The sequence below is a fragment of the Mustela nigripes genome, chromosome 3, assembly GCF_022355385.1.
Source record: "Mustela nigripes isolate SB6536 chromosome 3, MUSNIG.SB6536, whole genome shotgun sequence".
Classification (NCBI taxonomy): domain Eukaryota; kingdom Metazoa; phylum Chordata; class Mammalia; order Carnivora; family Mustelidae; genus Mustela; species Mustela nigripes.
In genome coordinates, this window is record NC_081559.1 from 114,948,286 (window position 1) to 114,970,506 (window position 22,221).

The 22,221-nt window shown below is 36.0% G+C and overlaps 1 protein-coding gene across 1 annotated transcript in view; it reads right to left on the bottom strand.

The window, feature by feature from the left end:
• Positions 1-22,221, bottom strand: part of PRKDC (protein kinase, DNA-activated, catalytic subunit) — a 242,091-nt gene that overhangs the window by 122,814 nt on the left and 97,056 nt on the right. Inside the window, exons 37-42 of the mRNA XM_059394562.1 lie at positions 16,083-16,268; positions 15,585-15,689; positions 14,346-14,513; positions 12,556-12,683; positions 4,625-4,832; positions 1,551-1,729 (exon numbers count right to left, since the gene is read on the bottom strand). Of these exons, the coding sequence (XP_059250545.1) occupies positions 1,551-1,729; positions 4,625-4,832; positions 12,556-12,683; positions 14,346-14,513; positions 15,585-15,689; positions 16,083-16,268 (974 nt within the window). The remainder of the gene's footprint in view (positions 1-1,550; positions 1,730-4,624; positions 4,833-12,555; positions 12,684-14,345; positions 14,514-15,584; positions 15,690-16,082; positions 16,269-22,221) is intronic.

Consider the following 22,221-nt stretch of genomic DNA (forward strand, 5'->3'; position numbering starts at 1 on the left):
AACATAGGTTTTCAGAGAAAATACTGGAACTGTATTTTGAATTCTAAGTTAGTCAAAGGGAAAACATATATGAGGATTATGAACAGAGAGGAGTGTCACTTACATTAAGTGTGTTTGGAAGATAAGGTGGGTGGCTGGCAATGAGCAAAAGGGGGAGAGGGTGCGTTCCTAGAACTTGCCTGCCATGCTAAGGAGCTCAGACTTCATTCTGCAGGATGGGATCTCCAAACAGTGCCCAGGTGACCAACTACTTTTGAAAACAGTTCTGTCAGAACATAGCCATGCCCATTCATTTACATATTGTTTATGTCTGCTTTCCCAGGACAGTGTTGTAGTTGCAAGAGACCATACAGACTGCAAGGTTGAAAACAGTTACTAGCAGGCAGGCCCTTTAAAGAAAAATTTTGCTGGTCCCTGATACTGAACATGTTCTTTTGAAGTGTTTTAGGTAGGAGAATGAAACTATCAGGCTCATACTGCAGAGGTACTATCATACTGGCAGCAGTATGGAAAAACTGAGAGCGACAAGCCCAGGAGCGGGAGAATAACTATGAAGGAGATTCACTTCAGTGGTTCACCAAAGAACACCAGCCACTACATTGAATGAAGGAAGGAGGATGAAAGAAGGGTCCCAGGGTTGGGAAGGCTGAGGAGATAAAACCCACCAGATTCGGTGACTGACAGGGTGTGTAAGGAGACTTGAGAGATGAAGAAGAAAAGTAAAACAGGACTCTCATTAGTGCAAATGAATGGATGGTGATGTCATTCCCAGAAGAGATAAAGTAAGAATTAGGGTAAGAGGAAAGTAAGGATAAGCTTGTTTGGGATATGCAAAATGAGACATGGCAATGTCTGTGTTCAATATTCACTGAGAGGGAACTTCATTAGAAGGCCAGTTTTAGAGAAAATGTATTTGATTACTTTGTATTTTATAGAATACCTGTTTGAACATACTGCCGTTCCTTTCATTTCAAATTGCAGTCAGGAAAAATAAAATACCTTCATATTGTAAATTATACCATTAAAAATGTATCAAGCTATTAAGGAGGGTAAAATGGTGGGAAAAAAAACCAGTAAGACAGAAAAAAGTTTCACTCCTTACAAAAGATGAGTTTAGGTTAAAACATACTACCCAATAACCTGCTACATTAAAGTCTATGTTAGTAGTTTGTATTAGAAAAAAAGCAAGAACTATAAAAAAACAAGAACTATAAAAACCCATAGTTTTAAATAAAGATTTTATTTCTTTATTCGAGAGACAGAGATCACAAGTAGGCAGAGAAGCAGGCAGAGAGAGAGGAGGAAGCAGGCTCCCCGCCTAGCAGAGAGCCCAATGCGGGGCTCGATCCCAGGACCCTGGGATCATGACCTGAGCCAAAGGCAGAGGCTTCAACGCACTGAGCCACCCAGGTGCCCCTAAAAACCCATTTTTAAACAAACTTAACCACTTATTCACATTATATACAAGCATAAAAATATATGCATCAAAAAATGAATCAAATACAATGAATCAAATATAAATCAAATAACAAAGTTAACTAAAATCTTACTTAATAAGTGTCTTTGTAAGTTCATTTCCTTCTGTAACACATGAGCCGTAGAAAACTTGGTTAATTTTAGATTCTTTTGAGTGAACATCATCTTTTGAAAGACGAGAATACATGACTTCTAGCATTTTATAATAGCCCATCTTCTTAGTGATTTGAGTATCAAAGATAGATTCATTTAGCTAAGGAAAGGTAAAAGATGATTATTTTTGGTCCTATCAAACATGAAAAATAGTTTATTGAATTTATTAAATATTCAATTAAATATATTTAATACTCAATGCTCTTTACATAGATACTAATTTTAACACAAATATTGAATCACTTCAATAGGAGACCACCCAAAGTCAGGAACATAGGTTCAAATATTTATGTGTTATATTAAGTGTGGCAGGAAGTATTGCACAATGTCCAAATAGTAAACTCAGGACATGAGTATAGGGCTTTTGCACAAAATCTTATCAAAGATAAGAAAATAGCAGGTGAAACTTCAATGCATTAAAAAAACAAAATTTTGGAATCTTGGAAGACTGAAACAACAACAACAACAGCAACAAAATTTTCAACTATTTACAGTATTTTCTAAAGATATCCACATCCTAATCCCTAGAACCTGTGAATGCAATCTCATTTACCTTTGTAAATCTAGACTTCAACACATCAATGGCATCCACCATAATTTTGCTAAAGAATTCTCTCAAAAAAAGGACTTTGCAAATGTGATTAAGGATCTTGAGATAGGGAGATAATTCTAGATTGTTCCTGTGGGCTGTAAATAAAACCACATGTAATCTTGTAAAAGGAAATAGAGAGGGAAAAGGCAATGTGATGACAGAATTAGAGGCCAGAATGATGCAGTCACATACTGAGAATGCCAGTAGCCATCAGAAGCTGGAGGGTGGTAAGCAGTGGACTCAGGGCCACTGGGGTAAGCACTGCCATAACAACACCATAAATTCAGCTCAGAGAAACTAATTTTGGACTTCTGGGCTCCAAAACTGGGAAAGAATAAATTTCTGTTGTTCTAAGTCACCAAGCTTATGATAATTTGTTACTTAAGATTAAGGAAACTAATACACATTCTGGTATCAAGAGTTGATCTGCTCTAACAAATGGATGATAGGTAGAGGCTAAAAGAAATTTGCCATGCATGACAGAAAAAGCCAACTGCCAGGAGAGATTGCTGGAGAAATACCAACACTGAAGGCATTGCTGGTGAGGGCTCAGAAGGAAATGAAAAGCACAGCAGAAAAAGCTAAAACTGTCTTACAGAACTTCTCAATCATAGATACATTTTTGGTAGAAACTGGATATTAAAGTAGTTTCTGGTGAGGTCTCAAAAGGAAATAAATAACACATTTTTGGAAACTGGAGTAAAGAGGATCCTTGTTATACAGTGGCAGAAAACTTAGCTGAATAATGTTCTATAGTTACAAACACAGCAGAAATTGTAAGCCATGCATTTATACATTTAGCTGAGAAAATTTCCAAGTAAATTTGTTGAAGGTGTTTGCCTGCTTTCTTCTTTGCTGCTTATAATACAGTCTGAGGTGTAAGAGATAAATGGAATTAAGAACTGCTAAGGAAAAAGAACGTGATGATTTGAGAAATTCTCAGTTTACCCAGATGGTAAAAGATGCTAATATTAGAGCGGATTCACTGTTAGAAAAGTGGGTCTGGAGAGAAGAACAAGGGTGTACGGCTGGACAATCTTGAGCTAGTGCTGAAGAAATTAAGCATGGGATTCATGGATGCCCTCAACCATTTCAGCAGAACCAGGAACAGAGACGCAATTATCCACCAAAGATTAGTGGAGGACTCTCTTGTCTAATAGAGAAAACCTCCAAGACACACAAAGGAGAGCTATCTTTTTTTTGAAAACATCATATCAGAAGAAATACCACCAGCTTGGATTGAATGGGATAAAGACAAAAAGAAATGAGGGGGGAAAAAAAAGGGCTCTTGTACTCTTTGAATTCTACAGGTAAGAAACAGACTGATAAAACTACTCAGCTGCAAATATATACTACTCTTCAAGAAAAAAGCAGAATGACTACAAGAATGAAGGCTTTGATCCAGAGGGGAGAACATAAAGCCACAAAGCATTATTCCTGGGTCTCAAAACCTAACAGAATTTGCCTCCCTGGACCTTGAAAGTGTTATGGAACACTAACTTCTTTCTTACTTCACTTTCTCCTTTTTGGAACAGGAATGAATATAACAGTCACCCCACCTGTCAAACCACTGTCTTCTGGAAACAAATTACTTGTTTTCTAGTTTCATGTTTCCACAGATGGAAAGAACTTTGCCCCAAGATGGATCACACCCACATCTGATTCATTACAATTTAAATGATGAAAGTTAGGATTCAGAGTTGATGATATGCAGATACAACTTTGGACTTAAAAGTTGATGAGGTAAGGTAATACATTTAGACTCTGGGGGATGTTGAGATGGGATAAATGTATTTTGCAAGTGGGAACATTCGGTGCAGGCAGACTATATTCAAATGAATAATATCTCCTTACAAATACCCACATTCTAATCACAAGAACCATGACTGTTACCTCATATGATAAATAGGATTCTACAGATAAAATCAAGTAAACGATCCTGAGATGGGTGGATTACCCAAATGGGTCCTAAATGCAATTATATATTTATAAAAGTGATTAGACACAAGGCAATGTGACCACAGAAGCAAAAAGAAGTGTGATCAGGCCACAAGCTAAGGAATGCTGGTAGCCACCAAAAGCTGGAAGAGGCAAAGAATGGATTTGCCCCTAGAGCCTTTGGAGCCTCACAACACCTTGATTTAAACCCAAGGATACTAATTTCTGGCCTGCAGAACTATGAGAGAATAAATTTCTGATGCTCTAAGCTACACTGGTGGTAGTTTATTATAGAGGAAACTAATGCAGATCCCTTGTAACTACAGATTGTTATCAAACTGTTGAGGTAATGCTCGTTGAGCAATAAAGATCCTCTGAGTGAACACACTGTAATTTTTAAGGACACTGTTCAAGAAGATCTGTCAATTCTTACTAATATTAAACTTAATAATAGATGTACTATACCTTTGTAAATCTCGACCTCAACACATCAATGGCATCCACCACAATTTTGCTAAAGAATTCTCTCAAAGCATTCAGGCTACAATGCCACAACAGGGTGAGGAGAGAGCGATCTACAAATGCTTGGCGAGTAACATTTGAAAGCAGGTCATCCCTCTTGAACATTCTGTATACCCTTTCCAAAAGGGCTAATTGTGTGACACATGAACTCCTAAGAAAGAAAGAAAATTATATGAACATACCTGCTTTGAACTAATATTTTACAAGTGTCTACCCACATAACAAAACAACCACCAATGACTTTAAATCTAAAATATAAATGCAACGTGGGGGATTAAGGGGATAGGAGAAGAATCAATGAAACAAGATGGGATTGGGAGGGAGACAAACCATCAAAGACTCTTAATCTCACAAAACAAACTGAAGGTTTCTGGGGGAGTGGGGGTTGGGAGAAGGGGGATGGGGTTATGGACATTGGGGAAGGTATGTGCTATGGTGAGTTCTGTGAGGTATGTAAACCTGGCAATTCACAGACCTGTACCCCGGGATAAAAATATATTATATGTTTATAAAAAATAAATAAATAATGAAAAAAAAAGTATTATATATAAAAACCATGAAATACAAGCAGCATTTGTACATGAACCATATTATTGTACTCATCCCCAGAAATCTTCATGCCAAACTTAGGCATTAAGAAGAACTGTTTTCATTTACTTTCAAATCTGATTTTTTTTAAGAAAACATCTGTAAGGCTTTGGGAGAGTCTCAGGCCTGAAGACAATCACAGTTTCAGAATTTGAAACTCAGGAGGTATAATTTAAAAATTCCAGTGGGTATTAAGGAGGGTACGTATTGCATGGAGCACTGGGTGTTGCACATAAACAATGAATCTTGGAACAATGCATCAAAAACTAATGATGTATTTTATGGTGATTAACAAACTGTAGCTTAAAAAAAGAAAAAAGAAAAATGCTAGTCTCTTCTTAGTAATAAATTGCAATCCCCATTTCCTATACAGAGATATATTCATCTGGCCCTTTATATTCTCATCTGGAATATAAGATATTTGAACAATCTCTGTAAGACTTTTGTCTATAAACCAAGAATACAGAATTAGTTTCCTCACCTACAAAAATACGAGGTTAAGACTAAATGATCATTAAAATCCTGATACAGAGTATTCAAACACGAACCAGGGCAAATGTTTGATTTAGAAGTAATTCAATCAGGCTCAGGACACTACTAGATGCTACATGGGCTTCTGTAATATTTATTTGGGCACTATCTTAGATTTAAATCCTTTTGAGGAGCTTCCTGATAATGAGCACAGCAGAGATGCATAGACCTAAAACTCTTCTAGAGTAAGCTAAAAGGAGGAAGAAAAGAAAAAAATTCAAATCTGATTACAAAAATGGGTCAGCAGAGACATCTGGGTGGCTCACTTGGTTAAGTATCTGCCTTCAGCTCAGGTCATGATTCCCTGCTCAGTGTGGGGCCTACTTCTCCCCTGCTTTGCTCTACCCCGATCTGACAAATAAATAAATAAATAAATAAAACCTTAAAAAAAAAAAAAAAAGTCCAGCAGATAGTTTATTGAACATGAATGCAAGTGAGCTTGAAATAGATGAATATATGCTCTATTTCATTCGTAATGAGAGAAATATAAATTATAGCAACACTGAGAAATTCTCTCTCACCTATAAAATTGGAAAAAATCCAAATGTTTGACAATATACTCTATTGGCAAGACTGTGATGAAATACACACCCATATGCCGGAAAATGCAAATAATTATAGCCCCCAAAGAAGGGATGCTGTGAAAGCTGGCAAAATAACACATGCATTTACCTTTAAATTATGTTCAGGAATCCACTCTAAAGATACACTGGCCAAAAAAAAAAAAAAAAAGACATATACATTTGGCTATTCACTATGTTATTATTTTTAACAAAAGATTGAACCCAAAAGTCTATCAGCATGGGTCTGCTTCAAAATACTATGCTAATTCTGTACAACAAATAATTACCCAGTTATTTTAAATAAAAAATGATTGAGGAAGATCTTTATGTATTGACAGGGAGTGATCTGTAGAAGATATGATGTGGAAAAAAAGGGGGGTGAAGAGGAGTAAGAGAGGGGACATGGACAAAAGCAAGACTCTCAAATGCAGCTCATTACACAATTATGGCTTCCAAATCATGTAAATATTTTAAAAACATAAAAAAATTTCTAAAATCTGAATATTAACTAAAATAAGCATACCTAACTAATTGGCTTAATAACCACATATTGAAAAACATTTTACCAAGTGATTTCAGAACATAAACTTTCACTGTTTATCCTAGAGTATATTCTAGGTAAGTTACAATTAAAATGACCACAATTTTAAACTGCACACATACAAAAAAGTCCTGCTGGAATTTTGAGAGGGACTGTATTAAATTTACATATCAACTTAATGCCATGTTAACAATATTGAATCTTCAAAGTCATGAACATAGAATGTCTCTCCATTTATTTAAATCTTTAATTTTTTTATATTGTTCAGCAATGGGTTACTGTAATCTTTAGTGTACAAGTCTTACACTTCTTTTGTTAAATTTATTCTTAAGTACTTTGTTCTTTTTGGTGCTATTATGAGTGTAATTCCTAATTATAGTTTTGAATGTTTTCTGCTCATATATAGAAAAACAATTGATTTTTTAACATTGATCCTAGAGCCTACAAATTTTATAAAATTGTTTATTAGTTCTAATAGCTTTCTGCAGATCGTTAGGATTTTCTATCTCATGCTATGTGTGAATAAAGACAGTTTGGGGGCACCTGGGTGGCTCAGTCAGTTGAACTTCTAATTCTTGATTCGGCTAGGTAATGGTCTCAGGATCATGGGATTGAGCCCCAACTCAGGGTCTGCACACAGCTTGGAGTCTACTTGGGCTTCTCTCCCTCTTCCTCTATACCATACCACTCCAACCACATGTACATATGCTATCAAAAAAAAAAAAAAAGAGAGAGAGAAGGAAAAGAAAAAGAGTTTGCTCCTTTTTTTCCAATTTGGTTGCCTTTTATTTCTTTCTCTTGCCTGACTGCACTGGTTAGAACCTCCAGTATCACACTGAATTGAAAAGGGCAGATGCTCTTGCCTTGTTCCCAAACTTAGGAGGAAAGCACTCAGTCTTCTACTATTAAATATTTTGTTGGCTGTTGGTTTTTCATGGATGACCTTTTGTCCTTTTTATCACGGATATTGGATCTTGTCGAAAATTTATCTGTACCTATTGAAATGATAATGTGGTTTCATCCTTTAGTCTTTTAATATAGTATATAATATTATTTGATTCTTAGATGCTCAACTAATTTTGCATTCCGAGGGCAAATCCCAATTGGTTATAGTGTAGAATATATATAAGTTGCTGCATTTGGTGTTTTAACATACTTTTGAAAAATTTTGGAACACCTGGGTGGCTCAGTCGGTTAAATGGCTGCCTTCGGCTCAGGTCATGATCCCAGGGTCCTGGGATCAAGTCCCACATTGGGACCCTTGCTCAGTGGGGAGCCTACTTCTCTCTCTGTTTTTGTCTGCCACTCTGCCTGCTTATGTGCACATGCTCTCTCTGACAAATAAATAAAATATTAAAAAAAAAATTTCTATATTCTTGAAGGATATTGGTCTATAGGTTTCTTGCAATGTTTCTGTCTGGCTTTGTTATCTGTATGAGACTAGCGTCAAAGGAGAAGTTGGGAAGTATTCATTTCCTTCTCCCCTATTTTCCACTTCATGAAGTGTCTCCCTTATTTCTTCTTTAAATAGTTGATGAAAATTTGCCAGGGAAGCTATCTGGATATGGGCTTTCCCATGTAAGAAGATTTTTAAATGAACATTTCTATTTATTTACTTATTAAAGGTATACTCAGGGCACCTGGGTGGCTCAGTTGTTAAGCGTCTGCCTTTGGGTCGGGTCATGATCCCAGCGCCCTGAGATCAAGCCCTGCATTTGGCTCCCTGCTCAGCAGAAGCCTGCTTCTCCCTCTCCTGCTCCCTCTGCTTGTGTTCCCTCTCTCGCTTTCTCTGTCAAATAAATTTTTTTTAAAAAATTAAAAAAACAAACAAACAAAAAACCCCCATATACTCAGATTTTCTATTTCTTCTGGAGTCAGTTTTGGTAATTTGTGACTTTTTAGGAATCTGTCCACTTTAGTTAAGTTGCTGAATTTGTTGACATGATGTCATTCTAATATTTTCCCATTATCTTTTTAATTTCTGAGAGGTCAGAAGTAATGTTCCCTCTTTTATTCCTAATTTTCATGAACTGTACCTTCTTTTCGTCCTAGTTTGTCCAGCTAACAGTCTATCAATTTTGTCTGCCTTTTCAAAGAACCAGTTTTGGTTTCATTGATTTTTCTCCACCATTTTTCTAATTTTGATTTCATTACTTTTCACTCCAATCTTTATTATTCCCTTCCTCCTGTGTGCTTTCAGTTTAGTTTTCTTCTTCTTGGTTTTAAGGCACAGGCTTATATTTATTGATTGAGGATATTCCCTTTTTTTCTCATATAGGTATTAAAAGATACATATTCCTAAGTAAGCACTGCTTTAGCTGCATCTCATACATTTGGATATACTTTATTCCGATCAAAATGCTACATGATTTCCCTTTTAATTTCTTCTCTGACCTAAGGGCTACTTAGAAATATATTAAGTAGTTGGTTATTTAGAAATGTTTTTGAATTCCTCAAGTTTTCTTCTTTTACTGATTCCTAATTTAACTTCATTGTGGTTGGAGAATATACTTTGTAAGATTTCAATCATTTTAAATTTAAATTTAAGACTTGTTTTATGGCTTCTATATGTGCTCAAAGAGAATGTGTATTGCCCTGTTGTGTAGGACGTTCTATAGTTGTTGGTTAATTATGATTTTTTAAAGATGTCAATAAAAATGTACTGCTGATTCATGCTATCATGAATGAACCTCCAAACCTTGCTGAAAAAAGAAGGCAGACCTAAGAGATCCCATGTTGTATGATTCCATTTATATGACATGTTCAGAAAAAGCAAATTTATAAAGACTGAAAGTAGATTGGTGATTGCCTGGGGCTGGGAATGGGAATGGGAGTTAACATAGGATCTTACTGAGAGGATGAAATTACTCTATGGTGATGATTGTACTATTTGGTAAAGTTATGAAAAATTATTAAATATCATGCTTAAAATAGGTGAATTTTATGATATGTTAAGTAAGATAAATTAACATGGATATTTACATATCAATATAAAACTCAGTGGTCACATTAAGTATCCATGACATTAAGCCCTTACTTTAAAAATTAAAAAATAATAAAAGTTAGTAATTAATAAATTAATAATACCTGGTGTCTCAGTCAGCTAATGTCCAACTCTTGATTTCAGCTCAGGTTATGATCTCAAGGTTGTGAGACTGAGTGCTATGTTGGGCTCCAGGCTCAGCATCAAGTTTGCTCAAGATTCTCTCTCTCTCTTTCCCTCTCCCTCTGCTCTTCCCCCCACTCATGTTCTCCTTCTTTCTCTCTAATAAATAAATTTTTAAAATCTTTAAAAATAAAAAAATAAATCTTTTAAAATTAAAAAAATAATAATAAATTAATAATAAAATTTGTTCCCTTTTTTCCACTGTAATGTCCTAAAATACTAAAACTATATTTGGGTAACTGAACAGCTCGAGTGATAAAGGCAAGTTCATTACAATAGAATTCTAGCTCTTAAATGTCAAAGATATAAAAGAATTTTTAATTTTCAAAAATACTTTTTTAAAGATTTTATTTATTTGAGAGAGACAGAGACAGAGAGCGAGGACATGAGTTGGGGGAGGGGCAGAGGGAGTGAGAGAGGCAGACTCCCTGCTGAGCAGGGAACTGATGCAGGGCTTGATCCCAGGACCCCAAGATCATGACCCAAAGGCAGACACTTAACCGACTGAGCCACCCAGGTGCCCCTAAAAAAGGGATTTTTTAAATGACCATTGGCAACTCCTGATAAAATCAATGACTTGCGGCAACAATGATAAGTGGATGCTAGAACATTAGCAAAAGGCTGTGTCATACATGGCTAAACATGAAAATTAGATTACTAGACATTATGTACTCCCAAATGCCATGAACATGAAATATAAAGACCACTACTAAGTAATCTTGCCAAAGATTACTTAAACCTGAATCTAACTAAACTTTTAGGCTTAACTTTCCACTTACAGGAAACTGGGGCTGGAGGAGCAAGTTAAACAAAAAGAACAGGAAAAAAAATCAGGTAAACTGAGGATGTAACACATTATGCAGGCCAAGTGTTCAGGTTTCTTTAACAACAAAAGAATAGTTAGGGGATGGGGGACTGTTCTAGATGAAGACAGACTTAAGAGATACAATAGTGAAATGCCATTTAAGAACCTCATTTGGGCCAGAATTAAAAGACTCCAACAGTCTGAAGCACTTACAATTACAAATGCTTCAGACATCTGAAAATGAAATTACTGATAATTTTGCTCCACTGATACTGGTACTATAATAACCAAAGAAAAACACTGTATTTTTAGATATACATACAGCAGTAATTAGAGGTGAGCATCAGGGAAACACAAATCAAAACCATGATGAGATACCACCTCACACCTGTCAGAACGGTTAAAATTAACAACACAAGAAAGAGCAGGCACAGGTGAGGATATGAAGAAAGGGGAACCCTCCAGCACTATTTGTCGAAATGCAACCTGGTACAGCCATTCTGGAATACAGTATCAAGGTTCCTCCAAAAAGTGAAAAATATAACTACCCTACAATCCAGCAACTGCACTACTAGGTATTTAATCAAAGAATAAAAAATATAGATTCAAAGAAGTACATACATGCTGATGCTTATAGCAGCATTAACAACAACAGTCAAACTATGGAGAGAGCCCAAATGTCCATCAACAGACGAATAGATAAAGAAGATGGGTGAACCAGGGTGCCTGGGTGGCTCAGCCAGTTAAGCATCCAACTCCTGATTTCGGCTCAGATCATGATCTCTGGGTTGTGAGACTGAGCCTGTGTGGGGCTCTGTACTGGACACGGGACCTATTTAAGATTCTCCTCATGTCTGCCTGTGCCCCTCTCCCACACCTCCCCTCTTCCCCCTACACCCCCCAAGACAGATCACATATGGGAAGACAAGAAAAAAAAGAGAGAGGGAAACACATCATAAGAGACAACAGAGAGCAAACAGGGATGACTGGATGGCTCAGTCAGTTAAGCTGCTGCCTTTGGCCCAGGTCATGATCAAGGGTTCTGGAATCGAGTCTCACACTGAGCTCCTTGCTCAGATCAGCCTGCTTATCTCTCTGCCTCTGCCTGCTTGTGCTCGCTCCCTCTCTCTAACAAATAAATAAATAAATAAAATCTTAAAAAAAAAAAAAAAACAATAGAGAGCAAACTGAGGGTTGATGGAGAATGTGGGGGATGGGCTTGATGGGTGATGGTTATAAAGAGGGTACTTGTGATGAGCACTGGGTGTTGTATGTAAGTCATGAATCACTGAATTCTACTGCAGAAACCATTACTGCATTGCATGCTAATGAACTAAAATTAACAAATAAAAAGAAGTAATTAGCGGTAAAATGACATGGCATCAGGGATCTGCTTTATTACAGTAACTACAGCTCAAAAGAAATGAAGCTAAAACCGAGTTGATGAGGCTGGAAAATCCTCATGCATGTTAGACCTGGATGTTCAGTTTCAGTCTTACCCTAGCTTTGAGTACGTTTGAAACTTTCACAAGTTTTCTCCATTAAGAAAAACAAAATAAAATTGAGTCGTGAGAATTGACGACATTTGGCACTCAACTTTTTGGAAAAGAGAAGATAATTTCCCACAGAAATAAAAAGTATACGGTGTCTCGGGTCCCAGACTAGAATAGAATGACTTACTTTCTGGCAATCTCTTTGAAAGTAGATTGAAATAATTCTTCCATAACATGTTGCTGTTCCCGACAAAGAATTTCTGTCATCAACTGCAACAATACAGGACTTTGAGATAATTCCAATGCATCTAGAAACTACAAAAAAAAAAATAATTTTCATGGGTCTTTATCTTTGTTTTGTTCTTAAAAGTACTAATAACAAAATAGAAAATTAAAACTATTTTTCACAGAGAAGTAACAAATGCTAACACTTTTGCAATCTCTGCAGCTACAATGAATGCCTGGCATATAATAATGTTTGCTAAATATTTGAGTTTTGATTCTTTTAAGGTTTTGCAAATGTTTTGCCTTCTTACAGCAGTCAGGATCTTCTGAAAGATCTGATTCCAGGTTCTGTAATTCCATGACGATGCGCTTTCACTGAGGTCTTTGTCCTCACCATTCCAGGTACTCTAGGGGCTTTTTTATTTTGGACACGTCTTTTCCACACCATCTTCATTGCACAGCCGCTGTTCTAGGCTGTTCATCTAAAGTTCTCTACTCTCCCATTTTCCCTCTCACTGTCTGTCTGTTCTACCTTCTAGGAAATATCCTCAATTTTACCTTCTGTTTTGTGAATTTTTTAAAAATTTTGCTTTTATATATTTAATTTCCAAAAGAAGTTATTTGTTCTACTTCATGGACACAATACGTCCTCTCATCTCTGAAACTACTGTTACAGTTTCTTTAATATTCTCATCTCCCATCTCCCTTCATTGACTCAGTTACCTCTGAGTTCCTTTTTCATGTTGATTTACTTATTTTTAGATTGGAAGCTTCCTTCAAATGTTCAGTGACTGTACTTATGTTTACTTTAGCACATTTAAGAGAAAGTACCGAAGATCTACGTAGAATCTTTGTGGATGCTATAACCATCAGGTAACAGACTGCTTAGGAACAGGATACTTAGATGGCACCTGCATGATGATGTCACCCCATCAATGACCTGCTGATTGCAGGAATGCACCATTCAAGAAAGGTGACTGGCAAGCTAGAGGGAGCATGTACCCTGAGCACTGAGAGTGGAACCACCAAGCTCTTTCCCCTGAAACTACACGCAGATCTCAGCATCAAGGTGTCATAGCTTTGAACTATTGTCTGTGAACATCTTGTTTTATCTCAATCATCCTGTGCACCTGTTAGCAAGATGTGTCCTTTGGTATCAAAAGGGCCTAAGAGAAGACATTTTTTGGGTCTGGGAATGCTCAAAAAATTCCTGCACAAATTAATGGTAATTGCTTCTTTGCTTTATGCCATTTTGGCTTTAAATGTTCTCACAGAAATGTTCCACTTTTTGGAGCAGGGAAAACCTGTATGTAGTTGTTATAAATAATAACAATCTAGTATTGTAGAGAAGAAACAATCTATCACCTTGTTTAAGCCACTGATATTTTAGATACCTTCGTCTGTATATTAAATAATATAGGTGATAATCACTAGGTATTTCTCAAATAACCACTACTTTATTCTATTTCTTAGCTCTTTTTGGCATTAATTTTCAAAATTTATATATTATTCATAGAATATTTTACAAGATTTTTCTGTATAAAAGATTTTAATTTAAAATGGGAGCAAATGAATTCCAAAGGATTTAGATACGCATCTACCTCCACAGCTACCCAGCTTTCAAAATGAATTGAACTGAATTCTTAAAGTCACAATATATCTCTGAATCTGTATATTTCACTTACTTCTTTTCATCAAGAAATGTAACAGAAAAACAATCTTTTAATTTCACTTGGTACACTAAAAACTAACCTTTTTCATGCAGTCTACATAATTATTGTACCGCAGAGTTCCCGGGGGAAATTCTTCAGACTTCATAGGGAAATTAGAAACAATAAGATTTTCAAGAACATGCTTAAGGTCCTCAAGACTGTCTCCAGTAAGACTGGTGAAGAATGGAAGAAGAATTACAGCCTGACCCTGTGGGAGCAATGCAGACATATGAAATTGTACTAGTCAGGGCTTACGTATCCTACAGAATAAATAAAATTACTGCTTTCTTAAAGCTTTTCAAATAAAGCAATGTGTAAACTCAATGAATGACTTTAGAATACCTTCTAGATTACACTGAAAACCAACCTGAACACAATACTCTATCTTGGCTTCTACTCTAGAGGCCAATGGGCCAACTCAGGGCTATACATGTGTAATTAAATAAGACACTGTATGATGATGCTGTGTGATTTCTTCTACAAATATAGACTCTAATAGAGATACACTGGATAAGTTTGGTGTGGAAAGAGCATACTGAATAAACTATGGGATAATTTATAAATATTTCTCACAGAACTAATTCATAACTTTATAACGAGCTAAAAGAACTAGGAGATATTTCCTATCTCCCTTGCATGGCAAAAAGTTCCCTGGCTCCCTCATACAGAGGAATGAGAAATGTGATTAACCACAAAACAGAAAATTCCAAAGAAATATCCTTATGGTCTACTAAAAAGACATCTTTCATTAAGGCCACATTTTATTAGAGCATAAAATCTAACTATTATAGGACTTTAAAATTATAATATTAAGTTCTTGACTCTAGAAGTTACCAAGATATTAAAAATTAACAAGATGTTTATTAATAGAAAAATGATGGAGTATTGGTTTAAATTCTGTCATTCACTAATACATCAATTCTCAAAAAAGCCAATTTGAACTACACATGTGAAAAAACAAATATTAATTCTTCTAAGTATGGGAAGCTCATTGTGATTATATTTATCATTTGGAGAGACAAAAAAGAATGCATAGATCAAATAACATGATGCCAGAGGTCTCCTTAAAGGGTAGGAGTGGCTGCATAGTTGAAAAAGACATGCCCACAGATAGATGGCTATTGAGGCTGAGTGACAGGTACACAGGAGTTTTTCTCTACTTTTGAATATATTTGAAATTTTCCATAATAAAAAACAAAACATCACAAACATGTAAAATTATAAAATGGGAAAATAATGGAGAATGTAATATGAAAAAAAAATCTTGTGCATCACTTACCTTTAAATGTAAACCCAACTTTGAATCAGCAAGTAGACTAGAATATGTTGTAAAGACTTCAGGGAATGCACTGTGATTTGTATTAAAGGATACAGATGAATCAATCTAAAGGAGGTGAAATAAAACATGATACATTTCTATATTAACCCTTTAATTTCCATTAACAAATTTTCCAAGTTTTTTAATTTCAGAAATAATCTACAAATTTGTTCCTCGGCTTCAACAGTATTTTAACAATTCTTGTTCTGAAATATTTTAAGTCTATCTGGTAAGACAATGCATGTAAAGACACTAACAAGGTAAAGTACGGAAAGGGATAATGAGTATAATTGATAATAATGGGAAAAGTATAAAATGTAAGATAATCACAGGAAATGTCCACTGAAAATATTTTTTACTTATCAAACCAATGAACTTCTTAAGAAATCTCCATCATATTTTTAAAGATAAAACTTACAGAGTCTAAAACAACTTCTTTTTTAAGGTTTCCCAAGATACCTGCAAAATTTTGGCCAGTAAGGTCAGCACTGCTGTTTTACTTTCAGGAGTAGAATCTTTGGCCCACCAGGAGTCCCACTTCTTCCAGTTGTGCAAAATTGTACTTGCAAGTTTCTGTCCTTGGTATTTCTGGCTGGCTCGATCCCTAAAGCTCTGATCTAACATACCATTCAAAACGGTGCTCACCTGAAATAAATAAGTGTGTGGTACTTGAAGAAAAATTCTCAATAGTAAGACTGGTAGATACAGTAACAAAATCTACTTTCAGATCAAAGTTATTCTTGGAAAATAAAGATGCTATTTCTGTAATAGCTATTTATTTCATAACTCCTCAAATTTGAGAAGAACAACTTATTACGTAAATTTTCCCACAAAAGCACAAGGTGTGGTCTCCTCTATGAAATCATGTTCATCCTATTGCTTCTTTCTTAGTTGGGAGCATTCTCGATGAGAGAAAGAATTAACTCTCCTCTGTAACATATGCACAGAAGCATACACACATGCTTGAACACACATATTTCCTGTTCCACCACCTTTCCAATAGTTGACATCCTAATTTTGGTTAGATTAATATTCAATATTCTTATCATTATGACAATGCAATCATTTTACACAACATTCTGATCTCCCTGAAATATTAACTTGCCTGCTTTCTTTGTTGTTTTCAATGTGCTTATCATTATTTGCCATCACACACTCCTTATTTAATTAATGAAATCGCCTTAAGACATCTAAACCCATCAGGAAATCTATCAGCTCCACTTCAGTGGCAACATAGCTCCCACTCTAGAATGTCTTTGATCTCTGCCCTCTGGGTGTCACTTCAGCACCCTCCAGGAGACTGGTCCCCTTCTCTCTGTTTGAGCCAACTTCCCAGATCCAACATCTTCCTCTTTCTTGGCTGACTGAGGAGAGTGCACAGGAGATAAGATTCCTTTAGATCTGGCACAACTGAAACACCTGCATTCATCTCTCACCCATGACTGATAGTCTGGCCAGATTCAGAACTCCCGGTTGGAATCTTCTTTGCTGAAATGTGAAGGAATTTGGTGTATAGTCTTCTAGTGTCCACTCTACAGTTCCAAAGACAAATGGCATCTGATTTCTTGATCCTTAAATGTAATCACGTTGTCTCTTGCAGAAACTTTTTAGAATCTTTTCTCATGGTGAAGCCCCTGTGTTATGAATTTTCAAGAAATCTGTTCCACGTGAGGCTGCTTTCATACACTGTGCTGGATATTCAGTGTCTCTTTTCCATCTGGAAGCTCCAGGCCTTCATTTCTGGGACATTGTTTTGAGGTCTGTCTTTCCCCTGGGAAAGAGGTCCTGGTGATGGAACCTATCAATGGATCCCAAGTTTCATCATGTTTTCTCTACTACTTTCTGTTTTGCCTTTTTACTTTATTCTCTGTGAGAGCTCCTAAATTTTATCTTCCAAAACCATTTCATTTTCAATTTCTGATGCTTATGCTTAATTCCCAAATGTTCCTTTCTTTTAGTGTTCTTTTCAGTAGCAATTCTTATTTTGCCAACAAGCTGTTTTCTCTCATCTCTCTGAGGATCTTTTCTCTTTACATTTCCATCTAATTGAATAGTCTCTGTGTCAAATGGCTTTTTACCTGCCTAACCCTTTTAGAATCCATTTCTTGATGCCTGGTGCTCCCTGGCTATTGGCACATACCAAGAAACTGACTATAAGTACCATGCAGTGGCCAAGGCTCACTGGCAATATGCATCAGTTTAGGTTGGTGGGGCAATGATGACACTTAATCTTTATTTTCTTTTAGACTTGTCAAAATATTCCTATATCCTGCCTGAGGGTATATACCTAACCGACCATATTCTGGGAGCCAAACTGTGGGAAGAGAGCTAAGAGCCTCAAAGTTCAGAATTCAGGGAGGTTTTCACTTAACTTCCTTGTTTCAAAAAGGTATTCCCACACCAAAGATAAACAGAGGATCATAAAGACCATTATGAACAATTATTCATCAAAAATTGGACAACCTAGGACAAAACGGATAAATTCCTAGAAACATGCAACTTACCAGGATTGAATCTCAAAGAAATAATCTGAACAGACTAATTAATAGTAAGGAGGTTGAACCAGTAATCAAAAACCTCTCAACAAACAGAAGTCCAGGACCCGATGGCTTCACTGGTGAATCCTACCAAACATTTAAGGAAGAACTAAGACCAATACTCAAATTCTTCTAAAAAAACTAGAAGACAAGTGGATACTTCCATACTCATTCCATGAGGCCAGCTTTTCCCTGATACCAAAACCAGACAAAGAAACTACAAGAAAAGAAAATTACAGGAAAATATCCCTGATGAACATAGATGCAAAACTCCTCAACAAATATCAGCAAATCAAATTCAACAATATGCTAAAAGGATCATATACCATGATCAAGTGGGGTTTTTTGTAGGGATGCCAGGATGGTTCAACATCTGCAAATCAATTAGCATGATATACCACATTAACAAAATAAATGATAAAAATCATAGGGTCATCTTAATAGATGCAGAAAAAATATCTGATAAAATTCAACAATCACTCATGATAAAAAACTTAACAAATCGGGTGCATAGGCAACATACTTCAACATAATAAAAGCCACATATGACAAAAGCACAGCTGACATCATACTTGATAGTGAGAAACGGAGAGCTTTTTCCTTACAATCAGGAACAAGAAAAGGATGTCTAGTCTTAGCACTTTTATTCACCATTGTACTGGAAATCCTAGTCATAGCAATCAGAGAAGAAAAAAAAAGCATAAAAAACAGAAGGGAAGAAGTAACACTGTCCATCTGCAGAAGGCACAATATTAAATATAGGAAACCCTGAAGACCACCAAAAAAAAACTATTAAAACTAACCAATAAATTCAATAAAGCTGTGGGACACAAAATCAATTCATAAAAATCCACTGCATTTCTATATACTAATAACCAACTATCAGAAAGTGAAATTAAGAAAATAATCCCATTTATAATTGCACCAAAAAGAATAAAACACCTAGGAATAAATTTAACGAAGGAGATTATAAACCTCTAATGATGAAAACTAGAAGATGCTGATGAAAAAAATTGAGGATACAAATAAATGGAAGGGTATTCTGAGCTCAAGGAATAGAATTATTAATATTGCTAACATGTTAGTATTATCCAAAGCAGTCTACAGATTCAATACAATCCCTATCAAAATTCCAATGGCATTTTTCACTGAAACAGAATAAGCAATCCTAAAATTTGTATGGAACCACAAAAGACCCTGAATAACCAAAGCAGTCTTGGAGAGAACAACAAAGCTGGAGGCATTATGCTTCCTGATTTCATGCTATATTATGTCAAGGTAATCAAAACAATGCAGTACTGGGATAAAAACAGACACATAGATCAGTGGAACAGAATGGAGAATACAGAAATAAACACATGCAAAGAGCCAAGAATACACAATGATGAAGAAAAAGAAGGCAAGAATATACAATGGAGAAAAGATAGTCTCTTCAATAAATGGTATTGGGAAAACTGTATAGCTACATGCTAAAGAATGAAACTTAACACCTATTTCAAACCATACATAGAAATCAACTCAAAATCTATTAAAGGCTTGAACTTAAAACCTGAAGCCATAAAATTCCTTAAGGATAAGCTACTTGACATTGGCCTTAGCAATGATTTTTTTTTTTTTTTGATTTTACACCAAAAGCAAAGGCAACAGTAGTAATAGATAAGGAGAACTGCATCAAACTAAAAAGCTTCTGTACAGCAAAAGAAATCAATGGCCACAGCCACCAAACTGTGGAAAGAACCAAGATGCCCTTCAACAGACAAATGGATAAGGAAGCTGTGATCCATATACACTATGGAGTATTATGCCTCCATCAGAAAGGATGAATACCCAACTTTTGTAGCAACATGGATGGGACTGAAAGAGATTATGCTGAGTGAAACTAGTCAAGCAGAGAGAGTCAATTATCATATGGTTTCACTTATTTGTGGAGCATAAGAAATAACATGGAGGACTTGGGGAAATGGAGAAGAGAAGGGAGTTGGGGAAAATTGGAGGGGGAGATGAACCCTGAGAGACTATGGACTCTGAAAAATAATCTGAGGGTTTTGAAGGGGCGAGGGGTGGGAGGTTGGCTGAGCCAGGTGGTGGGTATTATGGAGGGCATGTATTGCATGCAGCACTGCGTGTGGTGCATAAACAATGAACTCTGTTTCACTGAAAAGAAATTAAATTAAAAAAAAAAAAAAAAGAAATCACCAAAAAATGAAAAGGCAAGCTATAAAATGGCAGAAAGTATCTATAAATCACGTATGTGATAAGGGGTTAATATTCAAAATATATGAAGGACTCATACAACTCAATAGCAAAAAAAAAAAAAAAAAAATCAAACTATCTAATTTAAAAATGGGCAGTAGAACTAAATAGACATTTTTCCAAAGAAGACAGTCACAAGGTAAATGAAAAGGTGTTCGACATCATTAATCACCAAGAAAATGCAGATCAAAACCATAGTGAGATATTCTCTCATACCTGTAAGAACAACCAGCACCCAAAAGACAAAGGATGTGAAGAAAAGGGAACTCTTATGCACTGTTGATGGGAATGCAAGCTGTTGCAACCACTATGAAATACAGTGCGGCAGTCCTCCCAAAAATTAAAATCAGAAGTACTATATGGTTTGGCAATTCCATTTCAGGGTTTTAATATGAAGAGAAGGAGATCACTATCTAAAAAATATATCTGCACCCCCATGTTCATTGCAACATTACGTATAATAGTCAAAGACATGGAAACAATCTAAGTGTCCATCAACAGATGAATGAATAAAGAAGATGTGGTTATATACAAATACAATGAAATATTATTTAGCCATTATAAAGAATATTCTGCCAATTGTCACAACACAGATTTGATCCTGACAACATTATGCTAAGTGAAATGGGTCCTACAGAGAAAGATAAATACTGGGTATCATTTATACACAGACGCTAAAAAACCAAACTCATAGAGAACAGACTGGTGGTTGCTAGAGGTAGGAGTTGGGAAGTTGGGCAATATGAATAACAGTGGTCAAAGGTACAAACTCCTGTTGTAAGATAATTAAGTTCTGGAGATATAATATATAGCACAGTGACTAAAGTTATGTATCATATATCTGAAAAGTGTTGATGTGCTTAAAAGTTCTCATTGCATGGAAAAAATTTTATCTGTACAAGGTGATGAACACTAAACTCACCACAGGAATCATTCTGCATGATTATCAAATTTGATTAAATCAAATCAGCATGTTGTACACCTAAACCTTATAAAATGTTGTATGCCAATTATATCTCCATAAACATGGAAAAAAGAAAAAGAAGAATACTCATTCATCTGAATGGTTATAAAATAAACAAAATCAGTAGTTTTCTGATATACCATATCCTTGTAAAGAAAATATAAAGTGGGGGAGCCTGGGTGGCTCGGTCATTTAAGTGTCTGACTCTTGATTTCATCTCAGGTCATGATCTCAGGTTCATGAGACTGAACCCTGTGTCAAGCTCCATGCTCAGCCATGCTGAGCCAGTCTTTCTCTCTTTCTCCAACCCCTTTTGGCTCTTCCCACTTGTTTTCTCTCTCTCTCAAATAAAACTTAAAAAAAAAAAAAAAGAAAAGAGAAAATAGGGGCGCCTGGGTGGCTCAGTGGTTTAAAGCCTGTGCCTTTGCTCAGGTCATGATCCCGGGGTCCTGGGATGGAGCCTCGCATCCGGTTCTCTGCTTGGCGGGAAGCCTGCTTTCCCCCCTGCCTCTGCCTGCCTCTCTGCCTACTTGTGATCTCTGTCAAATAAATAAATAGATAAAATCTTTTTAAAAAAAAAAAAAGAAAGAAAGAAAAAGAAAATATAAAGGGGAAAGTATTCCATTTACATGTACAACTCAATAGCATCCAGTATCTAGAAATGTTCTTAAGAAATGTGCAATAACTAGGAGGAGTCAAGATGGCGGAGAAGTAGCAGGCTGAGACTACTTCAGCTAGCCGGAGATCAGCTAGATAGCTTATCTAAACATTACAAATACCTGAAAATCCATCGGCAGATTGAAGAGAAGAAGAACAGCAATTCTGGAAACAGAAAAACAACCAC